The sequence below is a fragment of the Aythya marila genome, assembly GCF_965140915.1.
Source record: "Aythya marila genome assembly, chromosome: 17".
Lineage (NCBI taxonomy): Eukaryota > Metazoa > Chordata > Aves > Anseriformes > Anatidae > Aythya > Aythya marila.
Window position 1 is genome coordinate 10,209,279 of NC_139058.1, and position 18,471 is coordinate 10,227,749.

General features: G+C 44.8%; 1 protein-coding gene across 1 annotated transcript in view; it reads left to right on the top strand.

Moving 5' to 3' along the window:
• The first annotated feature begins 487 nt into the window (after positions 1-487).
• Positions 488-18,471, top strand: part of MAPK1 (mitogen-activated protein kinase 1) — a 40,968-nt gene continuing 22,984 nt past the window's right edge. The window contains exons 1-2 of the mRNA XM_082774305.1: positions 488-874; positions 17,493-17,675. Of these exons, the coding sequence (XP_082630431.1) occupies positions 732-874; positions 17,493-17,675 (326 nt within the window). The 5' untranslated portion in view covers positions 488-731. The remainder of the gene's footprint in view (positions 875-17,492; positions 17,676-18,471) is intronic.

An 18,471-nucleotide genomic window follows, 5' to 3' on the forward strand; every position in this document is an offset into this window, starting at 1 on the left:
GCGCGCAACTCTGGTCAACTCCCGGCCCAGGGGAAGGCTGCTGGGGGCGAGGCGAGCCGTGAGGGAGCAGACAGGCGGAGGTCGCGGCGCCTTCCCCGCCCTGCACGGGCAGCCGGCAGCAGCGAGCGCAGCTCGGTGTGAGCACAGCGCTAAGCAGCGCCTGCACAGCCCCGAACCCAGGACAGGAGGCGCCGCGCCGAGCTCAGCCCCGCTGCCCCCGGGCCGGGCCGTGCCGGGCTCCATTTCCTGCCCCGCCGCCCCCTCACGCCTCTAATGGCGGCGGGCGGCCCGCAGCGCCGCCGCGCCCACCACGTGACCCGTCCGCCGCGCCCCCTCCCCAGCGGCTGCGGTTACCGCAGTCCTCGGCCCCGCCCCTCCGCCCCGCCCCGTCCCCACCCAACCCCGCCCCCATCGCCTCGAGTCCCCGCCCCCTCAGCGCGAGGCCCCGCCTCCCCTTCCCCCCCCACCCCCCCGCCCCGCTCGATGCGCGCGCGCGCGGCCGGCGGCGTCTCCTCAGAGCGGCCGCGGCGGGCACGGCGCTGACGGGGCCCGGGGCCCGGCGGGCGCTGCTGCGGAGCGGGCGACGCCTCTCGTCCTCCCGGCCGCCCTCCGCCTCCTCCCGCGCCTCCTCCCCCGCCGCCTCCCGTCCCCCCTCCCGCCTCTCTTCCTCCTCCTCCTCCTCCCGTCCCCCCCCCGCGCCCGGTGCCCGCGGTTCCCGGCGCGGACACAACATGGCGGCGGTGTCGGGGGCCGCGGCCGCGGGCGGCTCCGCCAACGCCGGGGGCCCGGAGATGGTGCGGGGCCAGGTGTTCGACGTGGGGCCGCGCTACACCAACCTCTCCTACATCGGCGAGGGGGCCTACGGCATGGTGTGGTGAGTGCCGGCGGCGCGGCCCGGCCCGGCGGGGCAGCGCCCGAGCCCTCCCCTCCCCTCCCTTCCCTTCGCCTCCTTCCCTTCCCTTCCCTTCCTTTCCGTTCCCTTCCCGTCCCTCGCGGCCCGCCCTGGCTGCGGGGAGCGGCCCCGGGGCAGCCCCGCGGCCCTGCCCGGCCCCCCCCCGCCATCGCCCCGCCGCCTCCCCCCGCTCCCCGCCCGCCTCAGCGCGGCCGGGCCCGGCCCCAGCCTCAGCCCCGCGCTCCGGGGCCCGGCTCCGTGAGGAGGCCGTGGGGGTCCTGCACCTCGCCGTGTGCCCGCCCCCAAAAAAAAGCCTGAGCCCCCCCCCCATAAAAAAAAAGGGGTCTGGGCGTGCTGCCCCTGTCGGGGCGCGGTGCGTGCTCCGCCCGGGCATTGTGTGCGGGCAGGTGGCACCGCGCCTCGGCCCCGCTGGGTGCCGGCAGGGCTGGTGCCGAGTCCCGCTAACGAGCAGCCGGGCGGTTGCTCCGGCTCACGGCAGCCTTAGGGAGCTAAAGGGATGAGCTGCCAAATTCCGAAGGACGGCGGTGAGATGGTGGCGGTGGTTTTTCCTTTTTTTTTTTTTTTTTTTTTTTTTTTTTAGTAGCCTAGATGTGCAGGGTGAGCTGAGATGCTGCTGCAAGATAGCGTATCTACTGACTGGGTGATGCCTGGCGTGCGCGGTGATCTCGCCTCGGGTTCCTCGTTCCGTCCTCCTCAGTAGTTAAAGAAACTTAATTCTGCAATAACTGGAGGGATTCAGATGGAAAACTTTTTCTGAGGTTGCTCTACCAACTTTGTTCCGACACTGCTGCTGTTCTTTCGGCACATTTTTTGAGGTGCTAAATGAGGTTTATGGGCCATGACTTCATGAAAGCTGTATCAGCATTAATTTCTCTCTCTGATGTTTAATCTTTTGTACACCAGTACACTTCTCAACAAAGGCTCTTCACAGCCTTCAGCTATATGTTGCGGATTTTTATAGCTATAGGTTTTTGTGTATAGTCGCCGAATTGTGCTGGCCTGTTGAGATGAAGTCATCCTGCCTTTCAGAATGGAAGCTTTCATCTAGGCCCGAGCTTAGCTGAGAGATAAGCCTCTGTTAGAAAGTTCTGAGACGTGGCCTTCACTTTTCTGCTGTGGGAACAACCTCCAAGGTATTAATCAAAAATGCTGTTAACTGGGTAAAAATAACTTTATTTTTGGTTTAGTGTTAGAAGTCACAACACCACATCCAGTCCAAAACTTGCGCTGATGAAGCTTGTGGTGCAAATGTTGTTATTGTGTGCTTTATCACCCGAGCTAGCACAACTAAGCCAGCGCAGATAACCTCGGCGCTAACTGCGCTGGTTTACACTTGCAGCCTGATTTAGGAAAGTACACGGGAGCTTTCAATATGTGTGCTGTGCACCGTCCCGTTCGTATCAACGGGGTGTTAGAAAGTGGTAACACACAGGCATCATGTGAAAGCTGAAGTATTTCACCACCGATCACAGATTGCAAGAAGCAGCACCACGGCGGTGGATGCCCTTTTTTGGCATCACTACGCTGGTGAGCAGATAGAGGGAAAACAGGGTCACTTTCTTCCCCTCCAAATCATATGTTGCTCTGGTACTGAAACCGTTTTTTCTCCCAAACTGCAGAAGGTTATCTGCTATTTAAAAACTTACTCCCATAAATCATGTCTGCTTTGGATGCTATATGTAGTTGCTTAAAAAAATACAAATCTCCAGTGTAATTGAAATACGCATTTGGCTCCTGCATTTTCTCCTCTTAAGATACTAATTGGAAATACGAAGCTTGTTATGCTGTGCTCTTGATTATTGATCTCTGCCTTGGGTGTGAAATGACAGGGAACAAAGTCTCAGTTTACGCTGTGTACTCGATAAGGAAAGTGTTGGATGCACATGTTCTAGCTAAATGCCATAGCAACTGTAACGTGCTGTAGTGCATAGCACACAAGCAACTATGATTAAGTAGCTTTACTTACAGATCAGCGGGGTATAGCTTGTGCAGATTAATGCTGCCTGTTTCTTACCTTGCTTTGATTGCTAATGCAGTGAGCATCTGCAGAAGCATCTCCCTTTGGGGTGGGGGGTGGTAGAGGGCAAGCTGTCAGGGTGCAGGTGGAGACATTTCCCGCTAGTGTAAAATCCATTTAAATCTGTACACTTAAGTGAAGGACAGCAAAGCAGGCCTTAATGGCTTTCTTTTAGACCTTCAGCTAATGCGTGACTGGGGAGATGCTCGTTACTTACAAGTGCATTGTGCTGTAAGGCACAGGGTGGAAAACAAGTGACTTAACTCTTCAAATCCTTCACTCTCTTTCTTGTTTTTCCTAATGTGCATATTTCTGGATTATTGAATTAGGGAGTTTATAACAAAAATGTTTTAATTGTATTACTGCGAAAAGGGCAAATGAAGTATTCTTAGGATGCTGCTGTTACAGTCAGCCTTCCATTTTGATTTTGCAGTACTGAATAGTGTTTGACAAATACTGATCAAAACCTAAAATAACAGCACAGGAAACAGGGAAATGTTGACTGAATACACTGCACACGAGCGTTCTCTTATCTTATTTGAAAACCCGTAAAGGTGTTCAAGGATTTCTCTCCATTTTCTCTATTGCATCGTCATTTTTAACCTAATTGGGTTTTCAGTTAGAGAATAAATAAAAAGCCTCAACAGAGCAATGTATTTACTGCTGTGCTGTGGTTGCACTGTGTCAGCAGAACAGCATATTACCAGGCAACCCCCCACCTTAGTGTCCTCCAGTGAAACTCTGCCAAAAATGTTCATCCTTTGGTGGAGGCTTGCATCTTACTCAGCACTTTTGCTGCTGGGCGTGAAGTGGTTAATTAGTGCACATCCATGCGAGCATCCCCTTCTGAACTGTTTTTTTCGCTTTTGGTGTTTTTGCATGTGGAACTAGGGAATGAGCACAGTGCAAACCAAGCCTCAGCTGAAATCCTCAGCACTTTGTAGGACTGCAGGACATTCTTTGAGCAATTCTTTAGTCATACTGTCATGTTTGTTGCTCTAAATTAATTTATCCACATACATGCAAATGTGTTTGTTTTTTTTTTTCTTCTTTTCTTTTGCTTAAAAGTTACTTTCAGGGGTTTTGGTGTGAAGTTCTTGTGACGTTCCCTTTCTTCCAGTGGTAGGGGATTATCGACCTGAGAGTCAGCTAGAAATGACTTTCAGACTGAAAGTTTCAGAACGCGAACACAAACTGAAAGGTTTCTAAAGCTGCCATCTTCCTCCCCATTTTTTTCAAGGAGGCCTGTTAGCAGGCTGTATTTTAAACACATTGAAACAGTGATAAAAATGGGATTGGATTGAGCCTTGTACTTCCAGCGTATATTGTTCTTTGTCTGTTCGGTTGGTGCTATCTTGGCAAGATGACCACTTGATGGTTTAAAACAAGTCCTTTCTGGAAATAAATGGTTAATGGGAATGCAATAAGGATGTTCTGGTTTATGTTCTGGTTTTTGGAAGCCCTTTTTGTTATCAGGCTTATGTGAGCACAAAGTGTTATCGCTGCTGCAAATCCTGTACATAAATAATAAAAGTGAATGCAGACAGAAGAAAATGATCTTGAAGCTCAAATCTTGCCTTTTTCAACCTGAGTTTTACTGTGTTGTGAGATGTGTTTAATATTTTCTTTCAAGACTCCAAATTAGACGACAAGGTAGCATTTGCCATCCCTGACAAGGTAGCATTTGCCATCCCTCTGTGAGGGTCAGATTGGTGATTTGGGGGCGACTGCTTAGTGGCAAGGGGCAGCCTATAAATTCTTTTTCTGTTTATTAGTCCTTTGATCTGGAGAGGGTACACTGTAATGATGGAGCAAGGATGGCTTTGTGTCCTGTTTATAAGCACTTTCAGGGAGTGCAGGTTGCACATAGGTGTCGATACCTGTTAATTAGCGCGTTCTGGTCTGCTTGATAAGGCAGACAGAGCTGATACAAGTCCGCCAACCCTAATTCATCCTCGTTAGTGCAAGGATCAGAGTAGAGAATTAGGGAATGTAATTAGTGGCTGGTTATCAGGTTGTTCCCTCTGGGGAGAAGGCAGGTAAGCATTTCCCTTCAGTCACCCCAGCCTCCAGCGCTGGCTTAACCCAGAGACAAGGACAAGAAGGAGCACTGGAGCTGCTCTCCTTGCCCGCCCTGGTGGCACCACGGGCAGGCAGCGGGGCCAGGGCAGCAGCTGCTTGTTCTCTGCTCCTATCAGGGCTGTCGGGAAGGTTTATGGGGAGAGGCTGCAACTTCTCCTCTCTGCCCAAAGTAACGGGATACTGGCCTGAGTTGGGGAGTGCAGCTCAGGGACGCTTGCATTTCATAAATGAATTCACGTTTTCTTAACGTGGCGTGGTTCAGCCTGCAGAAGCAGATAACTTGTGGGTTTTTTAGCGTGATGTATTAAGGAAATAAGCCTTATGTGTTCGCAGTAGCTGCGTGTGGTTGCGTCAGTCTGTCTCCTGCACCCCTACATGTGGCTCTTAAACCTGCTGCCTGCCATCGAGTCTGACAGATGGTAGAGGTCTTCATCTTTCCAAGATGGAAAGGTTCTTCGTGTTTCTTAAACACTGGTATTTTGCTAGTGCTAAGAAATGCTACACGCTGCTCTGCTGGGGAAGAGATGAGGTCAGGAGGTCACACGTGAGAAGAGCCGTGCCAGATGCCCTGGTTTCAGAGATGGGTCTGTTGGTAGCTCTCATGGACAGAAACACGGCCCTGCAGGACAGCGGGGTGGCGGCCTGGTGGAAGGGCTGGTGCTGCCGGCCGAGGTGTGCAGCTCAGCCCAGCTGGAAACCAGTACTTGGCCAACACAGTGCTTTTTTTTAAAATAATGCTTTGTCATAGCTTTCAGCTGTGATCTAGAAAGGAAATTAACTGATCAATTTGATGTTTAATAACATTTGGACATCTTGCTGAGGAATAGTTCACAGACTAGTGCAGGTTGGAGGGGACTTACTGATGTCGTTCAGTTCAACCTCCTGCTTAGAGTGGGGCCGACTTCAGAATCAGCTCAAGCTGCCCGCTCAGTATTTCCAAAATCTCCAGGGATGGGAATTCTGCAAGTTCTCTGGGCAACTCCCCGTGTTTAACCAACTGCCCGGTGAAACTTTTGCCCTTACAAACCTGAGAATTTCCCTTGCTGCACCTTGTGACTGTTCCTGCTTGTCCTCCTTGTCCTTTTTTTTTTTTTTTTTTTTTTTTTTTTTTTTTTTTTACTTTCTAACCTCTGAGAAGACTCTGGATCAGTTTTTCTCTGCAATTTCCCTTTGTGTAGCTTAAGACAGCCCGACAGCCCGCCACCTTCCACCCCCTTTTTTTTCTTTTTTTTTTTTTTTTTTTTTTGTCTTAAACCCAGTTTCCTCATTTTTCTCTTGTATGTCATGTCCTTCAGCCCCTTTGCATCCTAATGGTTTTCTGCTGGACTTGCTCCAGTACTGGGGGAGAGCGAAACGCAGTGTTGCAGATGTGGCCTCAGCAGCGACCGTGTTCCTTGACCCGACGGCTGCCTGCCCCACAGCAGCCCCGAACATAGTTAGCCTTGTGCTGAGCTGGAAGCCCATGCTGTTAACAGATGAAGCTGGATGTTGTCTTGCAAGAAAACACTGTTACTTGCACTTAAAGTGAAGTATTTCAGAAATTCTTCAAATAATATCTGAAAAAAAATTACTGATTTTAATGATACTGCAGTTTAGATTTACCATGTTGCTCAAATGCAGCACATGGTGGCACGTGTGTATTTTAGAATTGTTTTCTTAGCGTGTTGCAAAATGAAATTAACAGTGCTGGTGAAATGGAACAACACGTAGTTTGTTTTGGGTGATTTGTCTGTGTAAAAGCTACATTCCCTTCATTGTTAGGTCAGTTATTAGAGTTTTCTGCTTCCGAACAAATCCCCTTTTCAGAGGGAGCTAATTTTGGAATCACCGCGTTGTTTGGGTAGGAAGGGACCTTACCGCCCACCTTCCCCAGCCCCCTGCCATGGGCACGCCGCCTCCCACCACACCGGGTGTCCCAAAGGCCCGTCCAGCCTGGCCTTGGGCTCTTCAGGGATGGGGCAGCCACAGCTTCTCTGGGCAGCCTGTTGCAGAGCCTCACCGCCATTGAGTGAACAATTCCTTCCTGGTATCTAACCTAAACCCACCGTCTGCGTCTTCGTGGGGCTGGCAGGACGGCTGCAGCAGGAACGCGCCGCTGGGTTTGTGCAGAACCTCCCCAACAGTCCAGCTCTTGGCATGGCTGTACGCGTGTCTCGCCCAGCAGTGCCTGAACTGGGAACAACCCAACTCCTGTTACGGGAAAAGTGGCTTCTCTTGGAAGCTATTCTTTTGTATTTTAACCGAATTTTCATAAGGGTGAAGTACTCAGAGGTGATTAGAATGCAAATGAGAGTTTTTGTTACACGGCAGAAAGTGTTCGTCTCTGTTGTGGGTATGTTTTAACTACCAACAACTTGCAATTAGGCTCACAGTTTATAATATGTAATTACTTCATTTTGCAGTTTTCCTTAAAATTAGCAGCTGTCACTGCAGTACCTTCTTGTTTGTTTGGAGGGCGGGTGGTTCCCCTGCCGAGTATCGCCAGTGTGGGCTGAGCAAAATGGGAAGCCGTCCGAGCACCACGGATCGATACTGCCCAAACTGCCTCCGTCCCGAATTGGCCCAGTGGTGTTGGTATTTGGGTGGTGCAAAGTACCCCAAGCGACATTCAGGCTGACCTTTATATTGGATTTTTTCTGAGTGTTTCATGATTGTGAAATACCTTGGTTTTACTTACAGTATCCAAGACATCTTCCTGCAGATACACTCAACAAAACACAAAGCAATATGTTTGAGGGGTAAGGGTTTACAGCCTGAATGCTTTTTGAAAAAGATGGGGGGAAAAAAAACATGCAAAAAATGCACAGTAAGGTGTGAAGGGAAGTAATTTCTGGTAGTAGTGACATGCACGCTCAGTGCTGGTGGTTTGGTTTTGTTTTGCAAATGGAGACTGAACTAACCATAGCAGGACAGCAAACATGAGCTTGCTTTATTTAGTGCTTTGTGATTCTTTCATTTCTACAGGTTTAGGAAAACCTGTGCTTCTAGGTATGCATGGATGATTTTGAGTGATTTAAAAACAAATAAAAAACCCAACATTTTTCTTGTTGCTTCTTTCTGGAATGAAGTATTGTGAATTCCTTTCTGAAATCCTATAACATGTGGAATCAAATAAGGTGACTTCTGAAAAATAATTGTGTGAATCTTGCATCGTTTTCCTTCTCCTCAAGCTGATTTTAGGGAGAGTGTTTGAGATCTAAGTCAAATTAGAACCTGGTTAGGCAAAAGAGTAAACCCCGTTGGGGAGTTTGTTGCTACTATCACCACTCCCAGCTGCTTGGTAGTGCCCTCCTTCTCCCTAGGAAGGAGGGGAAATATTTTCTGCAAATATTTATAGTGCCTGCTCTGCGCTGCCTTTGTTGTTGTTGTTCTGGAGGCTCTGGCCCTGTTATGTAACTGACCTGTCTTCTCTCCGTGGCTGCTTTTTGCTGCATCTCCCTGAAGCTGTAAGCACGGATGAGGAAGTCGGCGCCTCACTGGCTGGCGTGTGGAGGCTGGGTTTTTATGACAGCCCTGGCTAGAAGCTGAAGCTGTGGTTTCCATGATTGACTTACGCTGATCTACGGCTGTGCTGCTTCTGAAGGGGCAGCCTTTCCTGCCCTGCCTCAGGTCATGGAATTCCTTCCTCCTCCCTTGTGCTGGTGCTTGCGCAGCTGCTGGGAGCAGTGTTCAAAACCTGATTTGGCTAAAAGTTACTTTAAAAACACCACCACCACCACACACACACACACACACACAAAAGCAGCAAGTTAATGTGACAAATGCAAAGCCACGTGAGTGACGGTGCTGGCACAGGAAGGGAATAGAAATATGCTGGTAGAGGACTGCTTTGCTCTTCCTATTCTTAAGCTGCTTGGCTTTGAGGTGCTTCGGGTCTCTGATTTGGCACAAAGAAAGCTACCGGCCCTACTGAAACGGCAAGAAAGGGGCAGGATTGTCAGGCACGAAGAGAGGAGTGAACTGCAGCGGCTCCTTTTAATTCCCTTTGCCTTTAGGTTGTCTGAGATGCTGTCGAGCTCTAACAATTTTATCCAGAACTGATTCCCATGGAAATTGCGTTAACGTTATGTAAGGAGAATATTGGAACTAGGTACAGCGGTGGGGGCTTTCGGGATGGGGGGTTTGTTTCAGGGATAGCCAAAAGGCCTTCGAACAGAACAGTGAGATTTGTGTAAATGTTAAATTTGGCATAGATGCTATCCAAAGCAATAATTGGTAGCAGAGAACCTTTACATCTAAAATGGGAGGATAAGCAGGAAGGCAAAAAGTAGACAAAATAGTAAGGCATGTGAGGCTGTTCAGTGCTTCCATTTTCTGAAGACCAACTTGAGCTAAAGTGATATAAAGCAGCATGGACACACATGGTGATTTGAAGTCTCATGGTACACAGCTAAATGCATAGAAAGAAAAATATGCACAGGGAGAAACAGGAAACTGAGAGAAGTGATGGGTTTCCTGGAGCAGCTAAGATTCATCAGAACACCATGAAGTTAAATGTCTGCTTTAATGAAACAGCACAGACAGAACCTTGGGTGAAATACAGCTGGTATTTTTCTAATGCTAACGTTAAGGTGTAGTTCTAGAATTGCTGCTCTTCACAGTTTAGCTTAATAGGTGGTAACAAAACACAGATCGTCTGGTCTGCCACACCTGGGCTTACGAATTGACTGAGCTTCTGGCTAAAGTAATTTATTGAACAGACTCCATTTTGCAGGACCAGATAGTTATTTTTGAGATCCTAGGAGTGAAATAAGGAATTAAGCTGTCAAGTCATTATTATGTGCATAGTAAATAGTTTTAAATTATAATGCTTTGAAAGGTTCTGTCAGGTTTTACTTTTCAAATTCTGAAAAATAAATTTGTGCCTTTTTAGCTTAATGGAATTATTTGAATAGATGAATGAAAACAAACCTCTTCCAGGAGGTTACAGAAGTGCCTTAAGCATTTGTGAGGTGAAGGGCAATAACCTGTCCTAGGTCAGAAACTGCCAAAGAGTAAATAAAACCTCTCAAGTGTCATCAGTCATTTCTGTCATGGGCAGGGGTGGGGCGAGTTGACATAATTGTGTCAGGAACCCCTAATGCTAGGGTTGCTACTGAAGGATGTAGGGAAGATCGCTGAAAAAGTAGGTGGTAAAACTGCAGGTAATGCAGTTATAGTGTAATCCAGCCAGCTGCAGAGGTTAACGAAAAGCATGACAGGGCAGTCTGTATTGATTGTGGGCACATCTCGTTATACACTCTGCTAAAATAAAGGACTCTTAGAAATAAGATTCTTCTCCTCCTCTTTGGAAAAGACAAGAGCAGTCAATGTTATGATAGATCTGAGTTAAAGTAGCTTGTTTAGGTTATCCTCTGGAATAAAACATAAAAAGTAGAACTTGGCCATTTTGTGATGAACAACGGATAAAAAAGGGGTAAGAACATGGATCTATTCATGAGGAGTTTATGAAGTATGACCTTGTGTTGCAAAGGAGTCATGCTAAAAGACTTAAATTTGTATTTTCTTAGCCCCAAGACAATAATCTATCCAGTGACACTAGAATCCAGACAGATCAAAAGATGAGAAAACAAATTTTCTAGTAGCATGGCATTAGGAATGTCCAGGTAAGGCTGAGCTAACGCCAGTGGAAGTTGGGTCACATTTACTAAATAGTTCTTGTAGTGTTCTCTTGGTGCACAGTCTTCCTGTTCCGCCTTGTTTTGTACCATGCGATGTGAGAAAATGGGGAAAAATAGATGGTGACTTCCAGTGCCTGCTGACAGCTGCATGCTACAGCAGTGCGTGTTCTTTGGCTTTTCTTTCCTTGACAAAAAGATGACTTAAGATAAATCTGAGGTCATCCTGTAATTCATTACTTGAGGTAATTTGCTGACACTATAAATGGTGGAGAACTCGGTGATCAGGTACTTGTATAGCTGCATTTAGGAGGACCCACTGTACGTTTCTTCTGGCTTACTCTTGAAAACTGTGTGTCTATTTCATGCTGGTACGAAGGGTGAGAAAAGGTCTGTTTCTTAAACACTCAAATTTATGGCAATTCAGTGTATAATTCTTGTACCCAAACTTACTCTGAAGTAGCTCAGTTCTGAATTCAAGTTTTTGGCATCTTCTTTCTGTATAGGCTGCTAGTGCTCATGGGAGTTTCACAAAGACTGAGAAGACAGGTACAGCTGTTTTTTCATAATCAATGGGGGGTGCCTGTAGCATGCTGACAGATAATTCAGAAGTGCTGAATTCCAGCATATTTGACTTTTTTTTTTTTTTTCCCTCAGTATAGCATGAGAAAGTATGGGATGCTTGTGTTCTTAAAGTTGTATAATCTTTTTGTAGTTCGAAAAGCAGCTAGAGTGTCAAAGCTGGGATTTTTTTTTCCCCCAAGAATTTGATATTTAAGTAGTTCTCCATTTTCATGGCTCTGTTAAATTTCCTCCATGATAGGAATTAAGAGTCTGTCAAACAAAATCTTTAATGGAAGAAGGTAGAAGTATACTGAGATACCCATGTTGCTGTAGTTCATCAGACTGATGCGTGGTGCAGAAGGAAAAAGTACTCTTTCCTCCCACCTTCATAGAAGAGGGATAATGACTCAAAATTAAAGTGGTTAATTCTGATAATGAGACATTTTATTTTTACTGTTCCTTTAAACATTCAAGATATATCACTGTCCATATTTCCCATGAGAATTGGTGGGAATTCGTAAGATGAATCTTAAGATAAAATTAAGGGAATTCTTAAGACAGAATCTGCAGAAACAGTTTTGAATCCTGGGTTCACTGAGTATCACCCATTTTTTATGTAATGGGCAATAATTATACTTTTTGAATTCACAACTGAGAAGCCTGGGAAATGCTGCATTATTAAGGTCATCTTTTAGAGAAAGCTAATAACTGGAGTGAAAACTCTGAGGATAACTTGGTTGTCTTTTCGTGGACTGGGGTGTGCTGAAAGAAGGCAAATACACCTTGATGTACACGTGCATGTTTCTTTTAAAAGCAAGTAATGATTCTGTAAGGTAGTACTAAAAAAAGTTCTAATGAGAAACATGCTTATTTATTTTCAAAAATATTATGAATAAGTGGAACAAAGTGTCAAAGACGTCTCTTTAACCCTGGGTGTTTACAATTGGGGACAAGAAGTGTATTCAGTGTTATAAAAATGACACATGCCTGGATGTCTGGAAACTTGGCTGCTTTTATCCTATTTCTAGTCTTTGCTTTTGGATAAAGAATAACGTACTGTGGCTGCTCCATGTATTTTTTCATCTGAAATAAGAAACTATTTATTCTGAAGAATCTGTTTACAACAAAAAAAAAGCACAGAGCACCCAACCTGACAGCCCCCTCCAGAAATCTACACCTCGTAACGCTGCCTTCCCTTGCCCCTAGGAATCGTGGTGAGCAGCCTGTTACGGTACTGTTGGTTCTTCTCTACATCACAATATGGTGTTATTTTTCTCACAGCAGTCTTAAAAATAAGTTTAAGCTATTTGCATTGTAACTTGATAAATGTCAGCATGTTGTGGAAATATCTGCGATTGAGCTAAATGTAGACCGAATGAGAAGACTGAAGATCTTCACAGAGCAGTTTGTTTGGGAATTATTTTTTTTTTTCCCTTCCCTCTCCTAGCTGCAAGCTACAAAATTCAGTATTTCAGAATGGTTCCTATCCCTGGGCATGCCCTTGGAATCTTGTTTCCACAGCAACACAAAGCTACTGATAAAACATCCTTTTTAAACTTCAAATCGGCCTTTCATTTAGGGCTGTAATTAGGGCGTTTGCCGGTAGCATTGTGTGCGTACGAACACAGAGCTGAGAGCAGCCTGCAGAACAGCCATAGGTGAACAAGCCTGGAAGTGCTGGAGGAGTAACCCTGGACGGGGTAAGCCTTCGGGCGGCATGGCAGGGATGTGTAATGAGGATGGAGGGAGCTGACGGAGTAGGCAGTTGTTTTCCAATGCTTGTGTGAAGAAACAGCCCTCTGTGGGATGCAGCTATTGCCAGGAGCTGGCTGCTTTCCTCCCGGCAGCTGCAGCATGCTCTCACTTGTTCCAGCGCTGCTCCGAAACGAGGCACGTGAAGGATAGAAATGGATGGGAGGGTACGCAGCAGCCAGTGCGGGTGCAAGGAGCTCGGCTTTGGCACTTGGCCTGTTCTGCCTGGTGAAAAGCTCTCCTCCCTTGAGAAGAAGCTAACGAGAGAGGGGCTGCGTGGCAGCCCTTGGTCTCGGCCTTCGCTTTGCCGCTCCCTGCCAGCGCCCCGGCTGCGGCCGCGCACGCCCAGGCCGTGCCTTTTGGAGGCTGCTCCGCCCTGGGCTCTGCGAGCAGGAAGCCGGAGTCCGAGTCGTAAAGCGATAAGTCGCTGGCGTTCACCCCGGGTGGCACGGCTTCCTGGCTTATACGTGTGCATCGTCCGGGCTGTGCAGCTGCGCAGGATGAGTCAAAACTTCGTTACGTATTTGCCAGATGCTTCTTACCAAGCACTAGGGCTTGTGTTGAGTTTTATAGGGTTTCTTATAAAAGTATTTAGATACTGGTGCGTTACTGAGGGTTGTCAACGGGGTAGTAGCCACAGCTTGAAATAGTAATAATGTGTATGCTAGAGTTGGGCAGTTGCAAAATCTGTATTTAAATTTATCACGTTACAGAGAAACAGCATCCACAGCTGTGGTTGCATCAGCTGGTGAAGCTGCACAGCACAGGGGGGATAAATCCTTCTTTTTGGATAGGTAGTGTTATTAACTAGATTCAGTATCATGTGAATAACCCAGGGACTGCTGAAGTCCCATGTGCAGTGACTGGTAGATGTTGTGAAGGATTATAAACCGAAAGCTATACAGCAGCACTTGGAAAGTTGTTAGCATGTGAACTGTTATTTTCACTTTACAGATCATCTCTGGAGAAAACTCTTGGTAACAGAAGGTTCGTGTCTTTCGAAGGCAGTGCCATTTAACTGTTTCAATGAAAATATAAACACTTGTGAGGTTCAGTAGAAGCTGAATGTTTACACAGCTAGGTTAGGCTGTGCACACTGGAACAGCACTTCCAGAATGCAGATGATCTAAATTTAGGACGTGCTTGGATGGGATGTGTATGTGAAGCTACTCCTTTTTGGACTGTAGGGGGAGCTCAGGCGATTATTTGTCATAAAATTAGATCCCTAATGCTAGCTAAGGCTAAGCAAGATGAATCCTATGCTAAGTGATAAGTAAGCTGTTTAATAAGCGCAGCAAGGTAGTGCACCAGGGTTTTGGATTTGTGTCGTTTAGAGTCGTTGTTCCATTTGCTAGCGCTGCAGAGGGACTGGGTGTGAGAGCAACGTGTTCCTGCAGCAGTGCTCTGGAGAGCAGCGGGTGCACCTGGTGGTGGTGGTAAAGGTCGGGTGCAGGTTGTGAGGAACAGGAAAAGCTTTGGGAGGTGGCTCAGTCTGACTTGCAGAGACTCGGTTTTATTAGTTTAGTGTTTCCTATGTAGCAAAATAGGTATTTGGCCTATGAAATTGTGTAACAATATGTCTGTAGCGTGTGTGTGACAGCAAGCATGACTCTCCGGTTCTACTGAAGTTCAGCCTAATCTATAGCACAGGTACCACGTCTTCCTTTTAAACGTCAGCAAATGTGGAAACTGTTAGTGGCCAAATTTTTTTCTTGAGTATTTTAGTGTCAGTATCTCCTGGATCTTGGAGCACGTGGCTCCTTGAAAGTGCGCTGGTTTTTAAAGGGTCACAGAGTTTACTCAGATGTATTTTCATTGAGAACTGTAACTCTGAGACTGAAATAATGCTGAATTTATAACATAGGTTTTCTATGTGCCTGTGTTTTTCATGCTATTTAAATAACTCTGCACAGGCAAATGCATGGTTAGCTTTTTGCTCACAGGAATTCAAGTCATGTTTCATATGTTTAATCAATTTACAAAAAATCTCATTTGAGAAAGTTAGCAGAAATAAATCCCTTTTAATGTTCAACTAGCTTTGGTTTTGCTCTCCTGAGCTGAGTGCAGTGGGAACAGTGATGCATGCCTAGCTACAGTAGTGCGGTGAGATCTTTTGATATGCACAGAAAAATGGCTGTATGCAGAATGTGCACTGGGGAGGAAATTGATTGCATCTTTACTGCAAATACTTTTTTTCCACACTGAATCATGAGTTTCATAGTTGAACCATCTGAAAGGAAAATTGCCCATCATTTTTTAAATAATAGCGTAAAGCTTTTGCTAAGAAAATACTTCAAGAACTGTAAGTGAAACTAAGCTACAAGAGAGCAATTCTTCACGTGTTTAATTGATAGATTCAGGTTCACTGCATCTGTGCAAGGAAAGATGCATGTTTTCATCAGTAACCAACCTTTACTTGAGAAGCAGTAACTTAGGCATTTATCCAATATTGCAAGACGTTAGAAGCTTTTATTTAAGCAGCATCAATTGGTAAATATTGGGTGTTTTGGAATATTGGGCATTATGCTCTTCATAGCTGCTGCTGTCCAGTGCTTTAAAAGGAAGTGAGATTTTGCATTGTGGGAGAAAAAATAGGCTTCAGTCAATACAAAGAAGAAGGTAGAAGGTTTGTTTGTTACAGCAAAATGATCTGTTAGATTTCTATTTTTCCCAGATATGGGCTACTCATGCTTAAAGAATTATTTCTATTTTTTTTTTTTTCCAGTTTTTGACATACCTTGCTGGCATATTGTAAACACCTCAGGTGACTTGCAAATTAAGAACTAATGAGGAAGTACTCTTGAAGGCTACATTGCGTTTCATTTATGGCATTTTCTTATTATCTGTTTTGGGACTTGTGAACTGCTAATGTGTTATCTATACGTATGTAGTAACAGCAGTCATAATTAATACTTGCTTGGTGTGTGGAATTTCCAAGCACCCTCTGGAGCACTGGAGTTCGTTGTTTCCAGAGGCACATAAAATTTGCGTATAGACTTGAGTTAGGGATGCAGACAGGACAGTGATTCTGTAGTAAATCGATCAAAAAGGAAGTCACTGCGTAGATAATATTTACACAATGAAGAAAGTTACTGGCAGCACAAATCCTGTATTGCTTATAATAATGAAAATGAGAAATGTGAAGTGATTTTGCATACAGTGGTGGTAGTACTGTCTTAAAAACGTGTTACTGCACCCTAAACCTGCTTTGTGGTAGAAGAACCTTGAAGTGACTAGGCATCAGAATTCTTTTTAGTTGTCCATTTCTAACTGGATTTTCATATTTCATTCTGTTTTACCTGATCATCAGATACCTGGACATCTCAACAGAGTAAGACCAATTAAGAGGGTTTCAGAGAATGTTCTGGGATTTGACTGTAGAAAATCTGTAGAATGTAAAGCCTGTTTAGCTCGTGTGTTTATATTTTCATGTGAAATAGTTGAGGCTAACAGGAATGTCTAAATATAGGCTTGATTATTTTTTTAAATTTCTAAACAATGTAGTAGTGAATAAAAATAAATTTGAAAGGAGCAAGGGAGGCCTATGTATATTAAAAATCATATACATGCATTTAAATTCTAAATATATTAAAAGCCTATGGTAATTTAATTAGATAAGTGATAGTAATGAGATGCTTTGTGATTCATATAAACAAGACTGCAGAGAACATCCTAGAACATCCATTCATAACATTTTTAGGAAATAACTTAAGTCCACATTTTAGAAACATGTCCTTTACCAAGCCTCTTTCTTAGGCTCGGGCTGTGGTGTTCTTTATAAATGGGTAGGTGTTCTGGGCAGAACTGCTGAGGCTCCTTCGTTGGTGTAGCTCTGAATGCTGCTCTGAGCGGCTTAAGTCAGGGTACTGTTAACGTAGCCGTGGGTGTGTTCATTAATACAGGTCACAGTCCCCACCATACGTCAGTGCACTGCTCTTTGCTTTCGCTTCCTGTGAATATATATCCAGTATATTTCTTTTCTGGAGCTCTCTTATCTTTGGACTTGAACTTGGAGAGGTATTTTCACAAATTCTCCATCCCTTGGTTTGTTAGTGTCTGTTCTTCACAGAGATGCCAGAAATGTAGTTCAGTGGAGGAGTAAAAGGTGGGAGCAATTGGAATTACTCGCGGGAGTTTGGGTGTGGAATTCTGGTGCTTGAAAGATGATTTCTGAAAGCTCTCCTGTATTCCAAAGTGAATGGGTTAACCCAAGATGACTTCGTTGCAAATTTCTTCTTGATTACAGCATATAGGAAAAGACTCAAACTCGTTTATTCCACAGGGTGGTAAAGAAAATGAACGCTACTTTCATTGCTTAGGTACCTGAGCAGGCTTCAAGTTGATTGGAAAAGCTTGTAACTTGCAGATAGCCAAATAAGTTGAAGAACAGACAAAATATTGTTGCACTGTCAGCAAGTTAAAAGATATCTGTCACTGTTGCCTCTCTTCATTTGATAAAATAAACATAAAAACAAATGGATTCACACTCTTGCTTTCTGAACTGAATGAATTTGCTATATGTTCTAAAAATGTTATTCTCTTCTAGTTCTGCCTACGATAACGTCAACAAAGTTCGAGTTGCTATAAAGAAAATCAGTCCTTTTGAGCATCAGACGTACTGCCAGAGAACTCTGAGAGAGATTAAGATCTTACTGCGCTTCAGGCACGAGAATATTATTGGAATAAATGATATTATCAGAGCTCCAACTATTGAACAAATGAAAGATGTGTATCCTTTCTAAGTTTGTTATTCTACTTGGAGGTGGATGCCACCTTCTGTCTTGATTATACCCCCCTTTTCATCCTCTTCCTTACTAAATTCTGATAAAAGTTGGATTTCATTATTGTAAATTAAAATAAAAGTTCATAGTATTTGATAGGTTTAGATGTGCATCAATAGACTTGAACCTAGATAAAACACAAGTTTTTTGTTCTTTTTCAAGGAAAAAAAAGTTAATTTCTATTTTTCAAGACAACTCAACATTTTATAGGTGGATTTAGTTTAGTTGTTTAATCTTAAAACTACATTCCCTCTCAGTAGAGCCTCTTTTAGAACTGTTTGCTTTGAGGAGAAAATGAAAAGCCAGGCTGGCACAGTTGTCTAAAGTTTTCTTAAAGGATATATCTTGGCAAAAAGCAAATAAAGCAAAAGATCCCTCCACCCCCCACTCCAGTCTTGCAGTGCTTCCTGCATATGTGTAGTCTGAAACTACATGTGGGCTGGTAAACATGCTTGATTAATATATGCAAATATGGCATTTTCTTTATACTAATTTTTCTTTAATGGGAAACTTGTTTTCATGTAGATATCCCTTCGTGTGGACATCTAACATATCAAAGCAGTCACAATTGGGAGATACCTGAGATACAAACCCTAGTTTGGAGGCAACCAGCTTTAATTTCCCGAAGTCTGTATACATTGTTTCCTATTAGCTTTCCAGGCTCTTTGCAGATGGCTGCCTAATAAAAACCATAAGGCAGAAATTGAATTGAATCTAGGTCAAATGTTTTCACTTAATAAAATA